Source organism: Sycon ciliatum, chromosome 10, assembly GCF_964019385.1.
Source record: "Sycon ciliatum chromosome 10, ocSycCili1.1, whole genome shotgun sequence".
NCBI classification, from domain to species: domain Eukaryota; kingdom Metazoa; phylum Porifera; class Calcarea; order Leucosolenida; family Sycettidae; genus Sycon; species Sycon ciliatum.
In genome coordinates, this window is record NC_088652.1 from 29,590,468 (window position 1) to 29,616,194 (window position 25,727).

Genomic DNA, 25,727 nt, shown 5'->3' on the forward strand with positions numbered 1-25,727 from the left:
TTAGCATCGTTGAACACTTCCTCATTGCAAGAGATACGTTGCAGCCTCTTGTTGATGCCAATGGGTATTTGTCTCAGCACCTGCGGTGGGTGACAGGACCGCACATCGATGTACACGTACAGGGGTGTACTATTCGGTTTCCTGTATGGTTGGAATGTTCTGGTGGCGAGATTCAGGGTCACATCCAAGTAGTCGACGACCTTTTTGTTGGTTTCGATTGTTATTTTTTAGCCGTGTGCTTGGAATATCTGGATGAGCTGTTTGCGCGTGCGGTCGGCATCATGACCCGTGGCGTCCTTCATTATCGCTAGTCCGTCGTCACGGTAAAGACCCACGCACTGGTCGTTATAGTGATAAAATTACGGGAATCAAAAGGGTACGCTATAGCCGATACAGACTGTACTTGGTGATGAACTTAAGAGGGCCAGGGATGCGGAATGGCGCATGAAGTAGGACTACAGTCTAGTACAGGAATCAATGTAATGCAGAGTACAGCATGAATGGATGGTATAGCCTATAGGTCATGCGCATATATGCCGTACCGGTCTTGCACGCATAGCAGGGCTGTCTAGTCCTAACTAAGTTCCTTAAGTGGTTGCGCAGGAGAAGCACTTAGAAAGTACTTGTGAACTACAATGTAACTCGTACTGGTAGAGATGTGGCACTGTAGACAGTCTACTACAGTACAGTCTACTAAGTCAGTGTGAATACTGGTAGAGAAGTGGCTGTGTGATTACTGGTAGAGAAGTGGCTGTGTGATTACTGGTAGAGAAGTGGCTGTGTGTTTACTGGTAGAGAAGTGGCTGTGTGATTACTGGTAGAGAAGTGGCTGTGTGTTTACTGGTAGAGAAGTGGCTGTGTGATTACTGGTAGAGAAGTGGCTGTGTGTTTACTGGTAGAGAAGTGGCTGTGTGTTTACTGGTAGAGAAGTGGCTGTGTGATTACTGTTCAGTGACAGAGCTGGGCAGATACATGTAGTACATAGTCATTAGTACAGTTACAGTGCTAGTGAAGAGTAGTGGTAGCAAGGGAAAAACAAACTACCCCCTGTCTCCCACACACTCATACAGTAGAATAGTAGCTACTGTAGTTGTTCTTGCCAGTGTGTGTACAGTGATCTGTAAAGTGAAGTGTAGGGGTAAGTATGAATGACTTGTGCAGTTACATGTGTACATAGCATATACACAACACACACATGTGCAAGAGAAAATCTCTGAACAGTAAGTGAGTATTGAAAGAGTGTGGTTACAGCTACCTGTAGCTGATCTCTCTAGCTTGCTCTACTAGTAACTGTTGCCTGTTCTAGTGTAGCTATTGATTTTCCAACTGTGCATCTGCAGCATGGGGGCCCTAGCAAGCTCACTTCCTGCTCCAGTGAAGAAATACCATGACCGTCTGTGTGCTGCTTACAGCAATGTGCAGTTCTGCATTGAGGAGACCAATGTAGAGAAAGAACGAATCTTGCAAATGGATGAGCTTTATGCTGATCTCCATGTAGTGTCGAAGCAGAAGTTAAACACTAGGATGCGTGAAGCAGAGAGACTTGGCACAACTGCAGGCAATGAGCAGCTGGCTCATTCATTTGCGTCTGAAGCTAGGAAGCTGCGCAAGATGAAACTTGCCGAAATCCTCACTGTCAAGAAAGCCATGCGAAAACGCATGCGTGGGAACACGTTCCGCACCATTGCTTTCTCATCAGCTGGAGCTGGCAAAACCATGCTCTTCACCAAGAAGGGTCCGTATGAATGGGCAAGAGGGCATATCTGGCCACACATCGCTGTCCTGCGTGCACTGGAGCTGCGCTTGGCAGAAGTGCGCAATATCACAAGCATTGCTGAGCTGCTGGATTTGCAGAATTACGGCATCACAACAGAAGGTGAGCAGGCTAAGGTCATTGATTTTGTTTGCAATCATCCTGAGTCTGTTTGTATCATTCTCGACGGCCTCGACGAGATAAAGCTCGCTGACTGCAGCAAGTTCATGATCGACGTCATCCGTGGCAAAGAATTGCCGGGAATCAACCTGATCATCACATCACGCCATTCAGCAGAAGCAATGAAGCTGACGCAAAGCCGCGAGATAGTCTTCCATCGTCGTCTGGAACTGCTGGGTTTTGAGAAGCAGGGTTTGGAGCACTACATTCACAATGTCCTGTCTCCAGACGATGCAGCCAAGTTGCTAGCAGAGCTTCGCACCAACCCGCAGCTGGCCACAATGATGCGCACGCCGTTTTTCGCCCATGCAACCTGCAGCCTCTACCGACACAACCATCGTCTGCCAAACACGCCATCTGCAATCTTCAACTCGCTGATCCTTCATATACTGAGCCAGCGGAAATCAAAGCCAGCGCATGATGATGAGCAATACACCGATTGGGACGATGTTCCCGATGACGTGCAGGAAAATCTACACGATCTCTCCAGGTTCGCTTTCAACATGCTCATCCGACGGAAAGTCGTCTTCACCGATGCCGATTTCAAAATGTTTTCACTGTCATCGGCATCTCGCACACTTGGCATGCTCATCGCCTGCGACACGGCATCACCACAGTCCAGGGCTCAGTGGCGTTTCAGCCACCTAGCACTTCAGGAAGCTCTAGCATCTCGCTACATCGCTAGCCACAGTCCGAGTGCAGCTGACGTCGCCTGGCTTGTGCAACGCCTTGGAGCATTCACAGGCAGCCTCAACATGTTTTGGCGCTTACTGGCCACTGAGCTGGACAGTGAATCTGTCAATGTGTTGATTGAAGCCATTGGAAATCCGCAGTCCAAATCGTCTACTCAGCCACAGAATACCGACCAGCATTCCACAGGAGCAGAGGGGCACAACGTCACGTGTTTTCTCTTCACAACGCAAGACCACATCATGAAATGGGCCGACCACGTTTCCTCCTTTCTCTCGCTGGACGAAGCAGAGCATCTTGCAGAAGAATTGCTGGCTGGCAGGATCGACCTGGAGTCTGCTTCGGAAGTGGTCCGCCGCAAGATTGACCCAGCCGTCACCAAAATCACCTGCCAGGTTTTCGTTCGTTCATTGCTAACCACCTGGACGGATCGCGTCCCGAGTGCCAGTTCGCAAATTCTGCACGACTGCCTGGCCAACGAGGCACAAGGATCGGCCATTCGATGCTTCACCGTCACTCCCACGTGCCAGCTACCTCCAGTTCCTCCATCCGACGAAGCAGCCCAGCCATCCGCAGCCCAGGACAGCGTCAGTGCAGCCGAACGAAAGCAACGAGTCCTCTACGCCTTCCGGGTCTTCTCGGAGCATGTCAACGCCAAGCAAAGCAGCATCGAAGACATCCCCAGCATGCAAGCCATCATCAAGCAGTACGGAGTAGATTTCGACCAGGTTCCTCTGACAGCCTCCGATTGCCAGGCCATCAACGCAGTCATGATTCACCACCACCAGTTCATCACCAGCATCAACCTGTACAACTGTGGTATAGGTGATACCGGGTACGCATGCATGGCTGATGGCATGGCTCTACTACGCAATCTTACGTACATCCACCTGACACTGAACAACCTAACAGATCGTCACACGGCCCATATCGCAGCGTGTATCGCATCCAACACGTCAACACTGCGAACACTCTACACAGCCGGGAACCTGTTCAGCAGCAATGCTATGGCCACCGTCCACAGCAACACACACCGCTGTACGCGACTGCTGACAGTGGACCTTGGAGGTCAAAAGTGCACCGATCCAGCAGTCAACCTTGACGTCATCACCACAGTCTGCAGCAGCTGCCCAGATCTCCAGTCCGTCGGTCTCATTGACTGCGTACTGGATATGGAAAGTCTAACCCAGCTAGCAGCATTGTTAGGAGCACTGAGGCTGAGTGAGAGTGCTGTGGCTGCGCAAGGTTGGGATGAAGCAGAACTCGGCTACGATCGTCAGTAGAATCATTCAACAGCAACACGAGAGTTTGGAGATCCTCTCGCTCAAGCGCAATGAGCTAACTGGAGATTTCCTCGAAACCGTTCGTGGTGAGCTGAGCCAGTGCCGACGCCTAGAGGAGCTGTGGCTGGAGGACGACTGCCTCTCGTCGGGAGCTCTGCCAGTGCTTGCGTCCCTACTGCCCAGTCTGCCCAAGCTCTCCGTGCTCAAAGTGGCGAGGAATGATTTCCGAGATGCTGACGACGAAGCAAAGCCGTTCGCCACCGCTGTCGAGAGCTGCTCGTCTCTGAAGGAGCTGCAGATGCCTGAAATAGCTCTAGTGTCTCCAATGCTGCGTGAGGCTCTAAGTGCCATGGCCAGAGATGATCTGAAAGTGCAGTATGTGCGAGTTCGCTACTACGACGAAGTGGAGAATGGCGAAGAAGAAGAAGAAGACGAGTACGACGATGAAGGAGATAGCGAGAGTGAGGAATGAGGAGGTGAGAGAATAAACACAGACGGATTTTTGTCCTGATGAAGAAAGCTTCGTGTTTGGTCTATTGCTTCCTCCTAGCATACAATCCGTCTGTGTATGTTCTGTGGAGTGAACGTGCGTATGTGTGTGTGCATTCGTGGTAGTGCTTCTGCGTGTGCGTGTTTATACGTGCATGTCTGTGTATATACGTGAGCGTGTGTGTGTGGATGTGTGTATGTGTGTTTGTATGTATGTGTGTTTGTATGTTTGTGTTTCGACTGGACATTCCTTCCCTTTTTTCAGTCAATTGGAATATTCACTGCGTTGACCTTTGACCTTTAGACTTTGGACCCTTTTATTGGATGTTTTCCTTTCTTCATTTTTTCGATTATTGTGGACTGTCGCTGAGAGAATTTACATGATTGAACTATTGGTTTTTGCTGATGTGGTTTTAGTTGATATGTGTGATCATTTCTTTGAATGTACATGTACATATACATTGTATGTCTGTTTGTATGTTTGGAGATTGTTTAGTGAATTTTGTTAAAATGTTTCTTGTATAGAGTGAGTAGAAATGAGAGAATAGAAAACACAGATGAAAATGATCATTGATAATACTATTCATCGCATCATCACCTTGCCACTCACATAGTTCATACTTGTGCATAGTGCAATGTCTTTACTGGTCGCAGGTTTCTTGGCAAGTCTTTGCATCTAGAATACTGGTGTAATTTTTTGCAATTCAATACTTTCACCTTCTGTGAGATTAGTACTCTATGATGAGAGTTCTTCAAGTACCGGTATCCCTGTGTGTGTGTGTGTATTTGTATTATGAGCTTGTCTGTGTGTGTGTGTGTGTGTGTGTGTGTGTGTGTGTGTGTCTGTTCCAATACATGTGTGTACATCTATGTGTTCACCCATGTGTCTGTTTGCATGTATGTACGCTCACGTGCTTTTCTGCTCACACGATTGAGATTGAGCGTATTCACTCTTACACATGACTTCACATGCCCTTGAGCACACTATCTCAAAACCTAGTGTTCTCAAGGGCATGTATTTTTACTATGATGATAGTCATGTCTGAGTCCACAAGTCTGTAAACTTCCCCATTATGTTAGTACACACAAGCTGGAGTGCACACGTTAATAAGAAGATACATCAAAAAGTCAACACACCAATGAGTACAAATGAGAATGAGTGTACATGTGCATGAGAAAGCTAATATGGGAGTGGACAAGTGCGTTTGTGATCATGGGTGGGTGCATTCACTTCGAGGAAGCTTCCATAATTATAAGAACATGATCCATATAAAAACCGCTCTGTGAGCGGTTCTGAAAAACGTTTACTGGTGCAGCCCCGTCGTAAAACTAATGAAATTAGAACTGGTCCATTATCCCCCCAATGTAAAATGATCCACCTTAATAGGAGAGGACGGGACCCGAACGCACCAGCAGCACGAGGTCGGGAGGGCACAGGATTACAGCAATATCATAGGGTTACATCACCATTACATGTATATATGGATTATTTCAGTTCTTTTTCCGTTCCCTGGCCCACCCCAGCCTCAGCCGTGAGGATAAGCAACACGTTGAACCACTATATGTTTCTCTGGAAACGATTGTAAAGCGGTCGCACCATGGACCACTGTACGTTCCCGTGTAACCGGTCAGTTTTAGTGTGGGCATCGATATGGTCTCCAGCCCCAACTCGGTCCTGTCGCAATGGCACATTGGACTGCGGTGGTCACACAGCCTGCTGTCCGCAAACGCGCTTGGGCAGTGGGTGGCACTGGCACGGCCAACCTGAGCAGCAACTCATGCTGCCCGACTGCACATACACTCACGCACACACGCGTACACCCGACGTCATATGGATGGACACATGAAGACGCCCACCCAAGTATGCAGGATGGTAACTGGGCATTCCCACCAGGGTGGTGTGTGACCACCCCCACCGCCATTGAACACACACAAACACACACACACACACACACACACACACACACACACCCACACACACACACCCACACACACCCTCACCCACACACACACCCACATACACACCCACACCCACCCACACACCCACACCCACACCCACACACACACAGGAAAACACTGACAAACACATAGAAAGAAACGCGAACCAATGTACGTACGCACAGACACACACACACATGAAGAGGCACACGGACAAACAGAAACACAACAGTACGCATTGTTGTAGAAAGGGGTGCATAAGCGCACACATGCACATTGCGGCAACCGTACGCCGCACCGTGGCCCGAGCATAGCCATTGGCGGACTATGCTCGGCCAATCGTCAAATTATGCTTTTGATTATGCCAACAAATATGCTGAATTATGCTGAATGATGCTCGGTTCCACTATGTATTCACACTGTACATAGAGGATTGAGAAACCACGCATACACACACGGCCATGTCCTAAGCATAATTTTTGTCTAAACCGAAAGATTATGCCGACCTTACACGTTGGAATCCGTATAATGCTGGAGCATAATTTTTTGACGAAATCCCAAGATTATGCCAAATATTATGCCGGCATAATCCGCCAAGGGCTGCCCGAGCATGTGCCCACATCTCTGTCGTCAGTGACGGAGCCTGTGAGACCACCCCACACCCCCTCCCCCACCCACCCCACCCCAACACACACACACAAGGAAACACACAAACGAACGCACATACACACACACATGGAGACGAATTTGCATACGCGCGCACACACACACACACACAAACACACACACACACACAGATACACACACACACACACACACACACACACACACACACACACACACACACACACAGGCATGCGCACAGAGGAAAACACACCCGGACTTGTTGTGCAATAGCACTTCAGCAGACTTAATTCAACACATTGCCTTGCGCGGTAAACATTTTTATTCCCATGAATGTTCTTGACGCTGTTGCAATGGTTCAGTGATGGTTGGTGACTGAAACTAAGGCGACCTGGACACGCACGCAGGGAGAACTGAGCCAGAAGAATGCGTGTTTAGGCAACAGACGGAGCTTGTGAAACATTCAGCCATTGCATACCACCGATGCGAGCTTATGGCCCGGACACATCGGGAACTTGACAAGTTGCGGGTTATGGAAAATTATCCTTGGTCTTTCCCCCGCGTTCTCGCCACGTACGCGGCCTACCGCTTTGCATTCTCCCGAGATGTCACCATGTAAGCGGCCTGCTTTGTCTTTGCGTGTCCTGGTGCAATTTCTGTCTGTCGCCTTGATGGTTCATAACTGCGCGTCTTCTGGCGAAATCTCGCCATGTACTTGGCCTGCTTTGTCTTTGTATCCATTTCGTGTGCGATTCACAAAATCGCAATGCACTAGCAAAGAAACGTGAGTACTGCATGCACTCTACCTACGTGCACAGCTCTACCACAGTACACCATTGATAGATTGGAAAATTTTACACACACCTTAAAGGGGAAGTCCGGTGAAAAATTTAAATTTCAGGGTCGGTAGAGTTTCGGCCGCTGAGTCGAATGGTGTTGGTCCCACGTGTCTCCGACAAAGCGTTCTCGAGATATTTCCGTTTGAAAAACTGAGTTTCGGGGGCTGCGCCATGACGTCATGCGGCCGCGCCACACCCTCTGCAACGTCATAGCGTGCAGCTAGGTCAAAAGGAGTGCGTGAAAGCAATAGTGTCAGTGCTATTTCAAATGATTTGGCGACTGATAGTTTGGTGCAAGCGACCCCGAAGACCCGTAACTCCTTGTGAGAGTGAGGATGCAGCCATGGCTGACCTTCATGAGTTCGGTCTGGGGCTGAGAACCTCGGTATTCAGCTGAAGAAATGGCCACGCGGGCCGGTCAAGAGTGAGCGCTACTGAGTTTCCGACTGATGAAGAAGCAGCAGCTATTGCAGACGAGGCTGATCAGATCGCTGGAGAGCAGGGTCGCCAAAATGGAGAAGAGTGATGCGAGTGCTCTAAATGTTGTTCCATACCGATTAGATTCGCTTAGACTCCAGGAGCCTGCCACATGGTGATGTTTTGGTGCGAACTTGGAATATTTCGGACTACTCAATTGGAGAACAGTGCAGGCTCTTTGAACCACGGGCACGACTCTTCGCTCGCAACGCTATGGAATCTGAAAGTTCTAGGTCCGGGAGCTGTTCGCTGTTTTGTCACTTGTCACGGTTAACCGGTTGTGCACTCATCGCTGTAACATAAAAATAATGAGGCGGGTGCGGAAAACTAAAATTTTCTTTCTCAAAGCACAACCACCGGCAAGGAGAAACGCACGTTCTCTGACTACATGACTGTACAATACGACTGATACGAGTGTAGTACATGACAAGTCCGTGTGTTGACTAGTTTTCTGAGTCTTGTGTCAGTTGTGACTCGAGTCTTGTACATACTACCCCAGCACGGCAGTGCGGGAGTAGTTCCTCTGTGCATGTGATGAGTTTGTTGACTGCACTACACTGTCCCCGGGGAAAATTGCAATTCCGCGGCCGCGTTTTTTTCCGCGTTTTTTGCGATTGTTTAAAAGACCGCGTTTTCCGCGATATTCCCGCGTTTTTTGAACTTTTTTGTTGCACTACACGTACACACAGTGCACATGTCCGGTCAGCAACGTCTCATCGTGGCGGCTTTTTACTCAAATATGACGAGTGCTTACACCAGAGACTTGTAACTGATTGATTTCACTACATACTCACTGAAAATTGCCGCACATCAATAGTATTCAGCGCATATTTACCGCATATTTACCGCAAATTCACCGCAAATTATGCCATATTATGCCGCGTTTTTCCCCGCGTTTTTTGCGATTTTTTTCCGCAATTTTCCCCGGGGACAGACTACAGCTAGATAACACACTGCACGCACTGCATGCACGCAGCGCAGAGCGCGTAGAGCTAGAGGCTGACGGAAAAGTCCAACTCGGAAACGGCTATAATACGGTATAACCTCCAGGTTTACCGAGCTGAAAATTACAGGGTACGTAGTGTTTGTAACACTGAATCGAATGGTCTTGGTCCGAAGAAGCTGCGACAAACGGTTCCCCAATCGAACGCGCTCCGAATATGGCCATTTTTGTACACAACTAGATGGTGTGGCTACCTGACTGCACGCTGTGACGTCATCACCTGGATCTGGGTGATGCGCGCTCAAATTCGCACATGTTCGATTGGGCGTATCTGACGAACCATAAGCCGCAGCCTCCTCGGACAAAGACCATTCGACTCAGCGACCCGAACTCTACGGACAGTGAAATTTAAATTTTTCACCGGACTTCCCCTTTAAACGTAATGAAATACATGAGTAGAGAGAGTGAGTGCAATACGCTCTCTATCTGATAACGTGAGCACACGACTGTAGACCATTAAAATTTTGAAAAGTTATACAAAAAACTTTAAACGTAATGAAGTACAGGAATAGAGAGAGTACAATACGCTCTCGACCTGATAACGTGAGTTCAAGACACTCTCCACCTGATAACGTGTTAGGGGCCTATTATATGTGCAACTCCAGCCCGGGTTGGAGAAAGCGGACCAGCCCGGGTTGAGGAAAGCGGACCAGCCCGGGTTGGAGAAAGCGGACCAGCCCGGGTTGGAGAAAGCGGACCACCCGGCCCAGAGTGTTTACATGTGCAGAGCCGGGCTGGTCGCTAGCCCGCAGTGAGTTTATATGCGCTGAGCACACACCAGCCCGCAGTGAGTTTATACGCGCTGAGCACACGCCAGCCCGCAGTGAGTTTATATGCGCTGAGCACACGCCAGCCCGTAGTGGGTTTATCTGCGCTGAGCACACACCAGCCCGCAGTGAGTTTATATGCGCTGAGCACACGCCAGCCCGCAGTGAGTTTATATGCGCTGAGCACACGCCAGCCCGCAGTGAGTTTATATGCGCTGAGCACACGCCAGCCCGCACTGAGTTTATATGCGCTGAGCACACGCCAGCCCGCAGTGAGTTTATCTGCGCTGAGCACACGCCAGCCCGCAGTGAGTTTATACGCGCTGAGCACACGCCAGCCCGCAGTGAGTTTATCTGCGCTGAGCACACACCAGCCCGCAGTGAGTTTATATGCGCTGAGCACACACCAGCCCGCAGTGAGTTTATATGCGCTGAGCACACGCCAGCCCGCAGTGAGTTTATATGCGCTGAGCACACGCCAGCCGGCAGTGAGTTTATATGCGCTGAGCACACACCAGCCCGCAGTGAATTTATATGCGCTGAGCACACGCCAGCCCGCAGTGAGTTTATATGCGCTGAGCACACGCCAGCCCGCAGTGAGTTTATATGCGCTGAGCACACGCCAGCCCGCAGGGAGTTTATATGAGCTGAGCACACGCCAGCCCGCACTGAGTTTATATGCGCTGAGCACACGCCAGCCCGCAGAAAGTTTATATGCGCTGAGCACACGCCAGCCCGCAGTGAGTTTATACGCGCTGAGCACACGCCAGCCCGCAGTGAGTTTATACGCGCTGAGCACACGCCAGCCCGCAGTGAGTTTATATGCGCTGAGCACACGCCAGCCCGCAGTGAATTTATATGCGCTGAGCACACGCCAGCCCGCAGTGAGTTTATATGCGCTGCGCACACGCCAGCCCGCACTGAGTTCATATGCGCTGAGCACACGCCAGCCCGCAGTGAGTATATATCCGCTGAGCACACGCCAGCCCCCAGTGAGTTTATACGCGCTGAGCACACGCCAGCCCGCACTGAGTTTATATGCGCTGAGCAAACACCAGCCCGCAGTGAGTTTATATGCGCTGAGCACACGCCAGCCCGCAGTGAGTTTATATGCGCTGAGCACACGCCAGCCCGCACTGAGTTTATATGCGATGAGCACACGCCAGCCCGCAGGGAGTTTATACGCGCTGAGCACACGCCAGCCCGCAGTGAGTTTATATGCGCTGAGCACACGCCAGCCCGCAGTGAATTTATATGCGCTGAGCACACGCCAGCCCGCAGTGAGTTTATATGCGCTGAGCACACGCCAGCCCGCACTGAGTTTATATGCGCTGAGCACACGCCAGCCCGCAGTGAGTTTATCTGCGCTGAGCACACGCCAGCCCGCAGTGAGTTTATACGCGCTGAGCACACGCCAGCCCGCAGTGAGTTTATCTGCGCTGAGCACACACCAGCCCGCAGTGAGTTTATATGCGCTGAGCACACGCCAGCCCGCAGTGAGTTTATATGCGCTGAGCACACGCCAGCCCGCAGTGAGTTTATATGCGCTGAGCACACGCCAGCCGGCAGTGAGTTTATATGCGCTGAGCACACACCAGCCCGCAGTGAATTTATATGCGCTGAGCACACGCCAGCCCGCAGTGAGTTTATATGCGCTGAGCACACGCCAGCCGGCAGTGAGTTTATATGCGCTGAGCACACGCCAGCCCGCAGGGAGTTTATATGAGCTGAGCACACGCCAGCCCGCACTGAGTTTATATGCGCTGAGCACACGCCAGCCCGCAGAAAGTTTATATGCGCTGAGCACACGCCAGCCCGCAGTGAGTTTATACGCGCTGAGCACACGCCAGCCCGCAGTGAGTTTATATGCGCTGAGCACACGCCAGCCCGCACTGAGTTTATATGCGCTGAGCACACGCCAGCCCGCAGTGAGTTTATATGCGCTGAGCACACGCCAGCCCGCAGTGAATTTATATGCGCTGAGCACACGCCAGCCCGCAGTGAGTTTATATGCGCTGCGCACACGCCAGCCCGCACTGAGTTTATATGCGCTGAGCACACGCCAGCCCGCAGTGAGTATATATCCGCTGAGCACACGCCAGCCCCCAGTGAGTTTATATGCGCTGAGCACAGGCCAGCCCGCACTGAGTTTATATGCGCTGAGCACACGCCAGCCCGCAGTGAGTTTATACGCGCTGAGCACACGCCAGCCCGCAGTGAGTTTATATGCGCTGAGCACACGCCAGCCCGCAGTGAATTTATATGCGCTGAGCACACGCCAGCCCGCAGTGAGTTTATATGCGCTGAGCACACGCCAGCCCGCACTGAGTTTATATGCACTGAGCACACGCCAGCCCGCAGTGAGTTTATATGCGCTGAGCACACGCCAGCCCGCAGTGAATTTATATGCGCTGAGCACACGCCAGCCCGCAGTGAGTTTATATGCGCTGAGCACACGCCAGCCCGCACTGAGTTTATATGCGCTGAGCACACGCCAGCCCGCAGTGAGTTTATCTGCGCTGAGCACACGCCAGCCCGCAGTGAGTTTATACGCGCTGAGCACACGCCAGCCCGCAGTGAGTTTATCTGCGCTGAGCACACACCAGCCCGCAGTGAGTTTATATGCGCTGAGCACACACCAGCCCGCAGTGAGTTTATATGCGCTGAGCACACGCCAGCCCGCAGTGAGTTTATATGCGCTGAGCACACGCCAGCCGGCAGTGAGTTTATATGCGCTGAGCACACACCAGCCCGCAGTGAATTTATATGCGCTGAGCACACGCCAGCCCGCAGTGAGTTTATATGCGCTGAGCACACGCCAGCCCGCAGTGAGTTTATATGCGCTGAGCACACGCCAGCCCGCAGGGAGTTTATATGAGCTGAGCACACGCCAGCCCGCACTGAGTTTATATGCGCTGAGCACACGCCAGCCCGCAGAAAGTTTATATGCGCTGAGCACACGCCAGCCCGCAGTGAGTTTATACGCGCTGAGCACACGCCAGCCCGCAGCGAGTTTATATGCGCTGAGCACACGCCAGCCCGCACTGAGTTTATATGCGCTGAGCACACGCCAGCCCGCAGTGAGTTTATACTCGCTGAGCACACGCCAGCCCGCAGTGAGTTTATATGCGCTGAGCACACGCCAGCCCGCACTGAGTTTATATGCGCTGAGCACACGCCAGCCCGCAGTGAGTTTATACGCGCTGAGCACACGCCAGCCCGCAGTGAGTTTATATGCGCTGAGCACACGCCAGCCCGCAGTGAATTTATATGCGCTGAGCACACGCCAGCCCGCAGTGAGTTTATATGCGCTGCGCACACGCCAGCCCGCACTGAGTTTATATGCGCTGAGCACACGCCAGCCCGCAGTGAGTATATATCCGCTGAGCACACGCCAGCCCCCAGTGAGTTTATATGCGCTGAGCACAGGCCAGCCCGCACTGAGTTTATATGCGCTGAGCACACGCCAGCCCGCAGTGAGTTTATACGCGCTGAGCACACGCCAGCCCGCAGTGAGTTTATATGCGCTGAGCACACGCCAGCCCGCAGTGAATTTATATGCGCTGAGCACACGCCAGCCCGCAGTGAGTTTATATGCGCTGAGCACACGCCAGCCCGCACTGAGTTTATATGCACTGAGCACACGCCAGCCCGCAGTGAGTTTATATGCGCTGAGCACACGCCAGCCCGCAGTGAATTTATATGCGCTGAGCACACGCCAGCCCGCAGTGAGTTTATATGCGCTGAGCACACGCCAGCCCGCACTGAGTTTATATGCGCTGAGCACACGCCAGCCCGCAGTGAGTTTATCTGCGCTGAGCACACGCCAGCCCGCAGTGAGTTTATACGCGCTGAGCACACGCCAGCCCGCAGTGAGTTTATCTGCGCTGAGCACACACCAGCCCGCAGTGAGTTTATATGCGCTGAGCACACACCAGCCCGCAGTGAGTTTATATGCGCTGAGCACACGCCAGCCCGCAGTGAGTTTATATGCGCTGAGCACACGCCAGCCGGCAGTGAGTTTATATGCGCTGAGCACACACCAGCCCGCAGTGAATTTATATGCGCTGAGCACACGCCAGCCCGCAGCGAGTTTATATGCGCTGAGCACACGCCAGCCCGCAGTGAGTTTATATGCGCTGAGCACACGCCAGCCCGCAGGGAGTTTATATGAGCTGAGCACACGCCAGCCCGCACTGAGTTTATATGCGCTGAGCACACGCCAGCCCGCAGAAAGTTTATATGCGCTGAGCACACGCCAGCCCGCAGTGAGTTTATACGCGCTGAGCACACGCCAGCCCGCAGTGAGTTTATATGCGCTGAGCACACGCCAGCCCGCACTGAGTTTATATGCGCTGAGCACACGCCAGCCCGCAGTGAGTTTATACGCGCTGAGCACACGCCAGCCCGCAGTGAGTTTATATGCGCTGAGCACACGCCAGCCCGCACTGAGTTTATATGCGCTGAGCACACGCCAGCCCGCAGTGAGTTTATACGCGCTGAGCACACGCCAGCCCGCAGTGAGTTTATATGCGCTGAGCACACGCCAGCCCGCAGTGAATTTATATGCGCTGAGCACACGCCAGCCCGCAGTGAGTTTATATGCGCTGCGCACACGCCAGCCCGCACTGAGTTTATATGCGCTGAGCACACGCCAGCCCGCAGTGAGTATATATCCGCTGAGCACACGCCAGCCCCCAGTGAGTTTATATGCGCTGAGCACAGGCCAGCCCGCACTGAGTTTATATGCGCTGAGCACACGCCAGCCCGCAGTGAGTTTATACGCGCTGAGCACACGCCAGCCCGCAGTGAGTTTATATGCGCTGAGCACACGCCAGCCCGCAGTGAATTTATATGCGCTGAGCACACGCCAGCCCGCAGTGAGTTTATATGCGCTGAGCACACGCCAGCCCGCACTGAGTTTATATGCACTGAGCACACGCCAGCCCGCAGTGAGTTTATATGCGCTGAGCACACGCCAGCCCGCAGTGAGTTCATACGCGCTGAGCACATGCCAGCCCGCACTGAGTTTATACGCGCTGAGCACACACCAGCCCGCAGTGAGTTTATATGCGCTGAGCACACGCCAGCCCGCAGTGAGTTTATATGCGCTGAGCACACGCCAGCCCGCAGTGAATTTATATGCGCTGAGCACACGCCAGCCCGCAGTGAGTTTATATGCGCTGAGCACACGCCAGCCCGCACTGAGTTTATATGCGCTGAGCACACGCCAGCCCGCAGTGAGTTTATCTGCGCTGAGCACACGCCAGCCCGCAGTGAGTTTATACGCGCTGAGCACACGCCAGCCCGCAGTGAGTTTATCTGCGCTGAGCACACACCAGCCCGCAGTGAGTTTATATGCGCTGAGCACACACCAGCCCGCAGTGAGTTTATATGCGCTGAGCACAGGCCAGCCCGCAGTGAGTTTATATGCGCTGAGCACACGCCAGCCGGCAGTGAGTTTATATGCGCTGAGCACACACCAGCCCGCAGTGAATTTATATGCGCTGAGCACACGCCAGCCCGCAGTGAGTTTATATGCGCTGAGCACACGCCAGCCCGCAGTGAGTTTATATGCGCTGAGCACACGCCAGCCCGCAGGGAGTTTATATGAGCTGAGCACACGCCAGCCCGCACTGAGTTTATATGCGCTGAGCACACGCCAGCCCGCAGAAAGTTTATATGCGCTGAGCACACGCCAGCCCGCAGTGAGTTTATACGCGCTGAGCACACGCCAGCCCGCAGCGAGTTTATATGCGCTGAGCACACGCCAGCCCGCACTGAGTTTATATGCGCTGAGCACACGCCAGCCCGCAGTGAGTTTATACGCGCTGAGCACACGCCAGCCCGCAGTGAGTTTATATGCGCTGAGCACACGCCAGCCCGCACTGAGTTTATATGCGCTGAGCACACGCCAGCCCGCAGTGAGTTTATACGCGCTGAGCACACGCCAGCCCGCAGTGAGTTTATATGCGCTGAGCACACGCCAGCCCGCAGTGAATTTATATGCGCTGAGCACACGCCAGCCCGCAGTGAGTTTATATGCGCTGCGCACACGCCAGCCCGCACTGAGTTTATATGCGCTGAGCACACGCCAGCCCGCAGTGAGTATATATCCGCTGAGCACACGCCAGCCCCCAGTGAGTTTATATGCGCTGAGCACAGGCCAGCCCGCACTGAGTTTATATGCGCTGAGCACACGCCAGCCCGCAGTGAGTTTATACGCGCTGAGCACACGCCAGCCCGCAGTGAGTTTATATGCGCTGAGCACACGCCAGCCCGCAGTGAATTTATATGCGCTGAGCACACGCCAGCCCGCAGTGAGTTTATATGCGCTGAGCACACGCCAGCCCGCACTGAGTTTATATGCACTGAGCACACGCCAGCCCGCAGTGAGTTTATATGCGCTGAGCACACGCCAGCCCGCAGTGAATTTATATGCGCTGAGCACACGCCAGCCCGCAGTGAGTTTATATGCGCTGAGCACACGCCAGCCCGCACTGAGTTTATATGCGCTGAGCACACGCCAGCCCGCAGTGAGTTTATCTGCGCTGAGCACACGCCAGCCCGCAGTGAGTTTATACGCGCTGAGCACACGCCAGCCCGCAGTGAGTTTATCTGCGCTGAGCACACACCAGCCCGCAGTGAATTTATATGCGCTGAGCACACACCAGCCCGCAGTGAGTTTATATGCGCTGAGCACACGCCAGCCCGCAGTGAGTTTATATGCGCTGAGCACACGCCAGCCGGCAGTGAGTTTATATGCGCTGAGCACACACCAGCCCGCAGTGAATTTATATGCGCTGAGCACACGCCAGCCCGCAGTGAGTTTATATGCGCTGAGCACACGCCAGCCCGCAGTGAGTTTATATGCGCTGAGCACACGCCAGCCCGCAGGGAGTCTATATGAGCTGAGCACACGCCAGCCCGCACTGAGTTTATATGCGCTGAGCACACGCCAGCCCGCAGAAAGTTTATATGCGCTGAGCACACGCCAGCCCGCAGTGAGTTTATACGCGCTGAGCACACGCCAGCCCGCAGTGAGTTTATATGCGCTGAGCACACGCCAGCCCGCACTGAGTTTATATGCGCTGAGCACACGCCAGCCCGCAGTGAGTTTATACGCGCTGAGCACACGCCAGCCCGCAGTGAGTTTATATGCGCTGAGCACACGCCAGCCCGCACTGAGTTTATATGCGCTGAGCACACGCCAGCCCGCAGTGAGTTTATACGCGCTGAGCACACGCCAGCCCGCAGTGAGTTTATATGCGCTGAGCACACGCCAGCCCGCAGTGAATTTATATGCGCTGAGCACACGCCAGCCCGCAGTGAGTTTATATGCGCTGCGCACACGCCAGCCCGCACTGAGTTTATATGCGCTGAGCACACGCCAGCCCGCAGTGAGTATATATCCGCTGAGCACACGCCAGCCCCCAGTGAGTTTATATGCGCTGAGCACAGGCCAGCCCGCACTGAGTTTATATGCGCTGAGCACACGCCAGCCCGCAGTGAGTTTATACGCGCTGAGCACACGCCAGCCCGCAGTGAGTTTATATGCGCTGAGCACACGCCAGCCCGCAGTGAATTTATATGCGCTGAGCACACGCCAGCCCGCAGTGAGTTTATATGCGCTGAGCACACGCCAGCCCGCACTGAGTTTATATGCACTGAGCACACGCCAGCCCGCAGTGAGTTTATATGCGCTGAGCACACGCCAGCCCGCAGTGAGTTCATACGCGCTGAGCACATGCCAGCCCGCACTGAGTTTATACGCGCTGAGCACACACCAGCCCGCAGTGAGTTTATATGCGCTGAGCACACGCCAGCCCGCAGTGAGTTTATATGCGCTGAGCACACGCCAGGCCGCACTGAGTTTATATGCGCTGAGCACACGCCAGCCCGCAGTGAGTTTATATGCGCTGAGCACACGCCAGCCCGCACTGAGTTTATATGCGCTGAGCACACGCCAGCCCGCAGTGAGTTTATATGCGCTGAGCACACGCCAGCCCGCACTGAGTTTATATGCGCTGAGCACACGCCAGCCCGCAGTGAGTTTATATGCGCTGAGCACACGCCAGCCCGCAGTGAGTTTATATGCGCTGAGCACACGCCAGCCCGCAGTGAGTTTATATGCGCTGAGCACACGCCAGCCCGCAGTGAGTTTATATGCGCTGAGCACACGCCAGCCCGCAGTATGTTTATATGCGCTGAGCACACGCCAGCCCGCAGTGAGTTTATATGCGCTGAGCACACGCCAGCCCGCAGTGAGTTTATATGCAATGAGCTGAGGACACGCCAGCCCGCAGTGAGTTTATATGCGCTGAGCACACGCCAGCCCGCACTGAGTTTATATGCGCTGAGCACACGCAAGCCCGCAGTGAGTTTATATGCGCTGAGCACACACCAGCCCGCACATGCTTGGTGTGTTGTATCACCTCGTTTATTTTTCCTTTTTTCACATTTTTAGTTGTCCATATCAAATATCATATCAAAGTATGCGCTGAGCACACGCCAGCCTGCAGTGAGTTTATATGCGCGGAGCACACGCCAGCCCGCAGTGAGTTTATATGCGCTGAGCACACGCCAGCCCGCAGTGAGTTTATATGCGCTGAGCACACGCCAGCCCGCAGTGAGTTTATATGCGCTGAGCACACGCCAGCCCGCAGTGAGTTTATATGCGCTGAGCACACGCCAGCCCGTTGTGGGTATGCAATGAACACACTACGAGGCTGTAGTGTGTTGCCGCGGGCTGTTACGAAAGGGCTGCAAGCCATGCTCATGTTATAAACCCGAAAAACTTTTTTTCTCGCACAATGTACTCTTCTGCTGATTTCTTTTCACGCTATAGCACATGCTTGGTGTGTTGTATCACCTCGTTTCTTTTTCCTGTTTTTCACATTTTTAGTTCTCCATATCAAAGTATGATGCAAGCAGTTCCCCTTCAATTGTAAAATACAACAGTGCTCACGGCACGTCCCTCTTGTTGCTGTACAAAAAGCTCAATAGATTTTCAAGACAATATCGGGAATTCTTTTTATAACTTTCCTCAAAACGTTAAAGTATCTACTGTAAATATAGAAATTTTCGGCAGCTATTTAATTTCGGCTATATTCGGCACCGACCCAAAACGCCTAAATTAAAACGCCGATGAAATTTTTCACAGCATCTGTCGCACTATACCATGCCCTCTACCCCACGCCGAAAATATATCGCCGCCGAAATGTCAAAAATCGTGAAGTGCCGACATTTTGCATTTTGCTGAAATTTGGTATTTTACAGTATTTTGTAGTATAACCGCAGTGTCGACACCATAATAATACAACTCTGGACTGGGCTGATCTGTTTTAATGTGCTTTTTCTGGCCCGCCTAGCCGGGATCCCGGGTGCCTCGAGGCGGGATCCCGCCTCGCCGGGCCAGCCCGCTTGCCATGTAAACGCACCACAGGTTTTGTGTGAATTTGTGTACAACCGTGAGATCCCATTGCAGGCGGGCTGGCCTGCCTGTCGACCAGCCCGGGCTGGAGCTGCACATATAATCACCCCCTTAGAAGGTAACACTAACAGGTCTCCCGTCCCACCGTACCCTTCATCATTCCTCATTCACCACCATGCGATACCCTGGCACACACTGGCAACATATCAAGGGGTGCCTTACCGTCGTCTAGAGGGGACGTCTTCGCAGCAATATTTTTCGTCCTGCGCATTCAGTCCGCCAACGCGACAGTGTTTACCGGGCCGTTCCAGTTGCAGAAGAAAATTTGATTCATCGGACCAGTGCAGCAACAGGGCCGTGGACACACAGGGACAGAGGAGAGACATTGTGAGTGGACAAGAAATATGCAGTGGCAAGTGGCAACTAGCGAGTGCCATGAATGTCAAGTTCTCATTTCTAATTGAGCTATTACTTACAGTCCTGCCATTGCTCGCTCGTCCTGATTCCTCCTCGTTCGTCTTCGTCCACTTCTGCAGTTCTCCTTCCTGTCACGGCATCAGGTCAGTGCATTCTCAATAGCACTTTTCGGGACGGGGGTACCGGAAGGAGTTTGCACGATGCCTCCAAAGGCCTAGAGCGGACATCTTGGCAGCAATATTTTTCGTCCTCCGCATTCAGTCTACGTTTACGGGCCCGTTCCAGTTGCAAAAGACATTCATCAATGGCACTTTGTGGTACGGGGGTACCGGAAGGAGTTCGCACCATGTCTCCAAAGGCCTAGAGCGGACGTCTTTTAATTTTAGCAATATTTTTCGTTCTGCGCATTCAGCCCGCCGATGCGACAGCGTTTACGGGGCCGTTCCACTTGCAGAAGACATTCATCGATCATCAATGGCACTTTGCGGTATGGGGGTACCGGAAGGAGTTCCCCCAATGTGCCTAGAGCGGACGTCTTTGCAGCATTCTTTTCGTCCTGCGCATTCAGTCCACTGATGCGACAGCGTTTACGGGGCCGTTCCGTTTGCAGAAGACATTAAACAATGGCACTTTGCGGTACGGGGTACCAAAAGGGGCCTCCTCGTTCGCCTTCGTCGACTTCTGCAGTTCTCCTTCCCGTCAGGTCGACTTCTAGAATTCTGCAGTTCTCAACTATTTCCCGTACGGGAAAGTAGTCGCGCGACTGTCGTGCGATGGCTTTCTCGTACGCAACATCAGCCTTTACCGAGTGGCATTGGCACAAAGCAGACCGCTGACAGGGTCACGTGTCAACTAAGTATCAACAAAGTGTCGACAACGTGTTGACCACGTGTATAGCGGTACACTCAGCGGTACACTAATTCTCGTGCCATTCTCGTGTCACAAAACTGGAACATCGATCACCAGTATGGAAAGGTTTCAGACAGGAAACCTTTCCAATAACAGTAGTTGAGAACTGGTCTATTCACAAAGTTATTTGCGTCAGGACGTTGAAAATAAGAACTAAAGCAAAGAGACAACACAAATTCGGTAATAAAATAGCACTCTAAGAAATAGATACGACTCGCAATTGATGTGTAAGATAGAACTTACAGTACCACCGTCTCTATGTAGAACTAACTACATAATTATACGAGTGTTCCCCTGAAATAAAACAAACACCACTCTTTCCCCGCTACCTCTACTGCACAAGTACTACATGCAATGCTAAACCAGTGGATAGTGCAGGCAGAATTTAGCAATTCTCAGGTATGTTCACTGCATGCTTGCTATGTGGATAAGGGAATGGAGCAGAATCTAAAAACGATTTGCCAGGCATAAGGTTTGCATTGTTCTGCCAATTTCACGGTTTTTCCAGTAAAATCTGCTAATTTTCCAGTAAAATCTGCTAATTTTCCAGTAAAATCTGCTAATTTTCCAGTAAAATCTTCTACCGTATTTTCCGGGGTATAAGCCGCACTTTTTTCGCTTAAAATCGGACCAAAACCGCCCCTGCGGCTTATACACCGAATATGCTTGCGCGAATGAATGCTTAGCATACATCAGTATGCATGCTGACGTCATGTGACCTGTCATTCGACTCAGCTTCGCGCCTGTGTTGCTATCCCGGCACTTTTACTAGTTTTAGTGCGTGGGCTACACCATACGGTACGCGTATACGGGGACTCTATTTTTCATAATCTGATCTAACATGGTATTTAGCTCCATAACCATAATAAATTTGTAGAAAGGCCATTTGTCAATGAGTGTGAAAAATCTAGGTTTATTATTATTATTATTATTAAATTTTTGATAGGGCAATCCCCACAGGCCTAAGGCCTTTTGACAGGGTACCCTAAAAAATGAAGAACAGAATTACGGAAGGTATGCAAGGAAGAACTTGAGCGGACCTCCGCTGGGAGGGCATTCCAGCGGTCAGAGCCAAGGAAAGTGACAGAAAATAAACCATAGCGACGTTTGGCTGTCGGAAGAGCAAGGGAAGAGGACACTTGAGAGCGGGTGCGAGAACTAGTGCAGGTAGAATTAGAGCGGAGACAGAAACAGTTAGCAACAAAGACACTAGCCAGATCATGAAGCGCACGGTACGTTAGAACGTACAGCTTGAATTGGTACCTGACAGACAAGGGAATGATATGGTAGCGGGCAAGAACAAGGGAGACATCAGATAGGCGGGGCATGCAAAATACAATACGCAGCGCTCTATTACTAAGTCGGACAACACGGTCATGGAGGGAGGCAGAAAGGCAGTGAGCAAAGGAATTAGACCCATACTCAAGTATGGACTGAATGGAACAGATGTAGAAAGCCCTCTTAGCATCGATCGTTAAATGGTCTCGGACCTTTCTAAACATTCCTAACTTACAGCCTATTTTACGTTCTAATTGTGCAATGTGAACTCCAAGGAGAGATGTTCGTCAAGAACTATACCGAGGTATTTCACGTGTGCACTAGGGGTGATGGTGACATCTTCAATCTGAACGTTGACATCGGGGTCAAGAGGTTTCGACTTTGGCCTGAACACAACAAGCTGGGTTTTCGAGGAGTTCAACATAAGACCTCTCGTTGCCAAGAATTCCTTTACTTTGATGATGTCCTCTGTGAGGTCTTTGCATAAGTTCTGGACATTCTTCCCCGCCCTGTATAAAGACACATCATCTGCGTATTGACGGGCTTTGCAGTGTTTGGGCACAGCGGGGAGTTTCCTCACGGACAAGTTAAATAGAAACGGCCCTAAAACAGAGCCTTGTGGAACGCCTCTGTTGCTTGTGTATGGTTGCCCTTGTTGAGTCTTAGTGACCACGCACTGTTGTCTGTTTGTAAGGTAGCTGTGAAACCATTGCAGAGCGACTCCGCCAATACCAATCTCAAGTAGTTCTTGAAGTAACATGTTGTGGTTGACAGTGTCAAAGGCCTTTGACATATCAAGGAAGGCAGCCACTACGTAGTCACCCTTGTCCAAGGCAAGCATCCAATCGTTGGTAACACAAGTCAGCAAGTCTTCGCAGGAGTGGCCTCTGCGGTAGGCGAATTGCTCTGCAGGGAGATGTTGCAGTGCGGGTGGTGCATTCTGGATGTAGCGTATGAGTTGATCATGCACTATGTGCTCAAGTAACTTTGACATATGGGGGAGCAGTGATATTGGTCTGTAGTTGGAGGAGACCGACCTATCACCGCGCTTGTGGATGGGGCGAACATGGGCTGACTTGTACGGAGCTGGGAATTCACCAGACGTCAGAGATTCAGATAACAACTTGGATAGTGAGGGAGCGATCTCATCGTTGATTAACTTGTAAGCAGCAACTGGAACATTGTCTGGTCCGGTGGCTTTACGGCTTTTCATGCGTTGGATGTAGTATTGCACTTCCGGAACACTGACTGATGAAAACTGAGCTAATGAGTATTCAGGTAGAGGGCCGTGGGGCATGCAAGGTGCACTATCAGAAATCGAGGGATCGTTCACGACTTTCGCAAATGTCTTTGTGATGTCGGAGACATTAGCAGCAGGTTCCTGATTTGCTTTAGCTCTGCCAAGTAGATTGTTTATAATACCCCACTGTTCTCTTGGGTGGCCTCTGTGGCAGACAAGTTGTTCTTGGAAGTATGTCGACCGGTTCTTTCTAGTTAGGTATTTGCATTGCCTGCGAAGTGCTCTAAACTGTTGTACGAGATCTGACTGGTCTGGGTGTCTGAGCATTGCACGGTGCGCCCGTTTGCGCTTAAACAATAGAAGGCGGAGTTCATCATCCATCCATGGGGCTGGAGCGTATGCTTTCTTGATATTCACACGTTTAACAGGGCAATGCTCGTCTAGTGCACCCTGAACTGCAGTCTGCCAATGTACAATGCGTGTGTTTAGAGACTCTGGCGATGAGGCACTAGCGTGGTGGGACAGGTTGAACCCGTTTGTGGGTGCGGCTTATACTCCGAATACCAACTTTTAGTCAATATTTTGCCTCAAAAAGGGGGGTGCGTTAAACCCCGGTGCGGCTTATACCCCGGAAAATACGGTAATTTTCCAGTATTATCCGCTCAGGGCTAAGCAGACGTGCAGAATTGCGGGAACTGCAGAGAGTATGCCAGCTAGCCAGTCAAGACAGTTCACATGTTCACGACTGTCACATACAAGTTTACAGAGAGATTGTGTTCAGACATCATGCACAGTGATGCTGCAGTCAGCCAAATTAGAGTCGCTAGCAAAAGAACTGCAGAAAGCTCATTATATGGGAGACCGAGGACAATAGAAAAAGGAGAAAAATGGATCCCAAGCCTATTCCCCCAGTAGTAGTCAAACTTCAATGGAGACACAAAGCGATCAAGATTAGTGAAAGCAAGATAAAGGAAAAAGGAAAAGTAGGAAAAGACACAAAAGAGAAAAAGTATCATAAGAAGTGGACATACACGTAATGTACACGAGTACACAATAGATGTGACATACATGTACATATACACCAGTATACAATAGATGTGATATACATGTACATATACACCAGTATACAATAGATGTGATATACATGTACATATACACCAGTATACAATAGATGTGGTGGTATACATTGCCACACAAGCTCTGTCATGAATTGATAACTACATGTAATACACAATATACGACTCGTTATTGTCAGTTTCAAACCAAAGAAAATTTCCACGTAACAAGAAAACAACCTTCCAGCTCATGTCTTGTATGCAAGTATGTATAGAGTGTGAATGTCTGTGAGTTGTGATACACTGCATAGAGTCCCTTACCTTGCTTGCTACCTACCATACCTGCAACACTATCATAGCCAACAGTACCTGCAGGAATATACACACAAACACATTGTTGAAGTAAGAACATGTGCACTCCACCGCAACCATTTATACCTTACAGGCCGTCTGAACACAGTGGTTTCCTAGCCAAGAAAACATACATGTCCGTTTTCGCCAAGTTTTGGGTGCTGCAGCTGCTGCTCATCATCCTGTGAATAATTATAATGATATTAGAAAGAAACAAGGAAAACGGTAGGGCACAAGTTATGCGTCAGAGTCCACCAACTAAACCAGATTTTGAACAGTCAGACGTGCACAAGGTAGCACCAGACTGACAAAGAGTACTGAGACATTCCACGGCAAAGAAGTGAGCTTGAGCACTGCTTGATAACACCAGCCGTCCACATGAATGAAGAGTTTATTTTCCAGACTGCTTAGTAGATCTACCAAATCACCACCCAGTATATAGCACCACACCAAAAAGTAACAATATTTCACCTGGCATATATACTGCCTTGGTCAATAGCATCCTCATGATGCCTGATGATTGCATAAGCATGAAATTCAGAATGACAGAAAAATAGCCAGTTTCCCTTTCGTCGTGTATTACCCTCTGCCTCGGCGGTATTGAACACCGAGTGCAACTTGCCATCCTCCCGTGTATGGACAGAATATCCTTGGTTAGACTGGTACCAATTTCAAGTTCAGGATATTTCCCTATTTTGAGGGGAGCTCGCTCAGTCTGCACACAATGCTAGAAGTAGCTTCATTCGCAGTTTCGGTGATCATCGGGGAGGACCAGCTGACTTTTGCATTTGTTTGCATTAGTGTGATAATAATCATTATCGATTTCGTGACTCCAAGTTTCCTTCTCCTACTCTTGGCTAGCGCCAGGGAGTCGTTTAAACCCTGGACTCGACACACGGATCATTTGTGCACAACCAAGATTGACTCAACGATTCAAAATAATACGACTTGCTCGGTGTGGTACATGTCCGTACATAACAGAAAATACAAAGTTGGCAGGT

At 51.1% G+C, this 25,727-nt stretch overlaps 1 protein-coding gene and 1 long non-coding RNA gene across 2 annotated transcripts in view; one reads left to right on the forward strand and one right to left on the reverse strand.

The window, feature by feature from the left end:
* The first annotated feature begins 1,171 nt into the window (after nt 1–1,171).
* The window catches only part of LOC135826523 (uncharacterized), a 51,854-nt gene continuing 27,298 nt past the window's right edge, over nt 1,172–25,727 (forward strand). The window contains exon 1 of the mRNA XM_065339132.1: nt 1,172–4,572. Coding sequence (XP_065195204.1) covers nt 1,342–3,906 — 2,565 coding nt within the window. The 5' untranslated portion in view covers nt 1,172–1,341 and the 3' untranslated portion in view covers nt 3,907–4,572. The remainder of the gene's footprint in view (nt 4,573–25,727) is intronic.
* LOC135825674 (uncharacterized) overlaps nt 24,644–25,727 on the reverse strand; it is a 17,903-nt gene continuing 16,819 nt past the window's right edge. The window contains exon 3 of the long non-coding RNA XR_010555106.1: nt 24,644–24,744. This is a non-coding gene — a long non-coding RNA (uncharacterized LOC135825674). The remainder of the gene's footprint in view (nt 24,745–25,727) is intronic.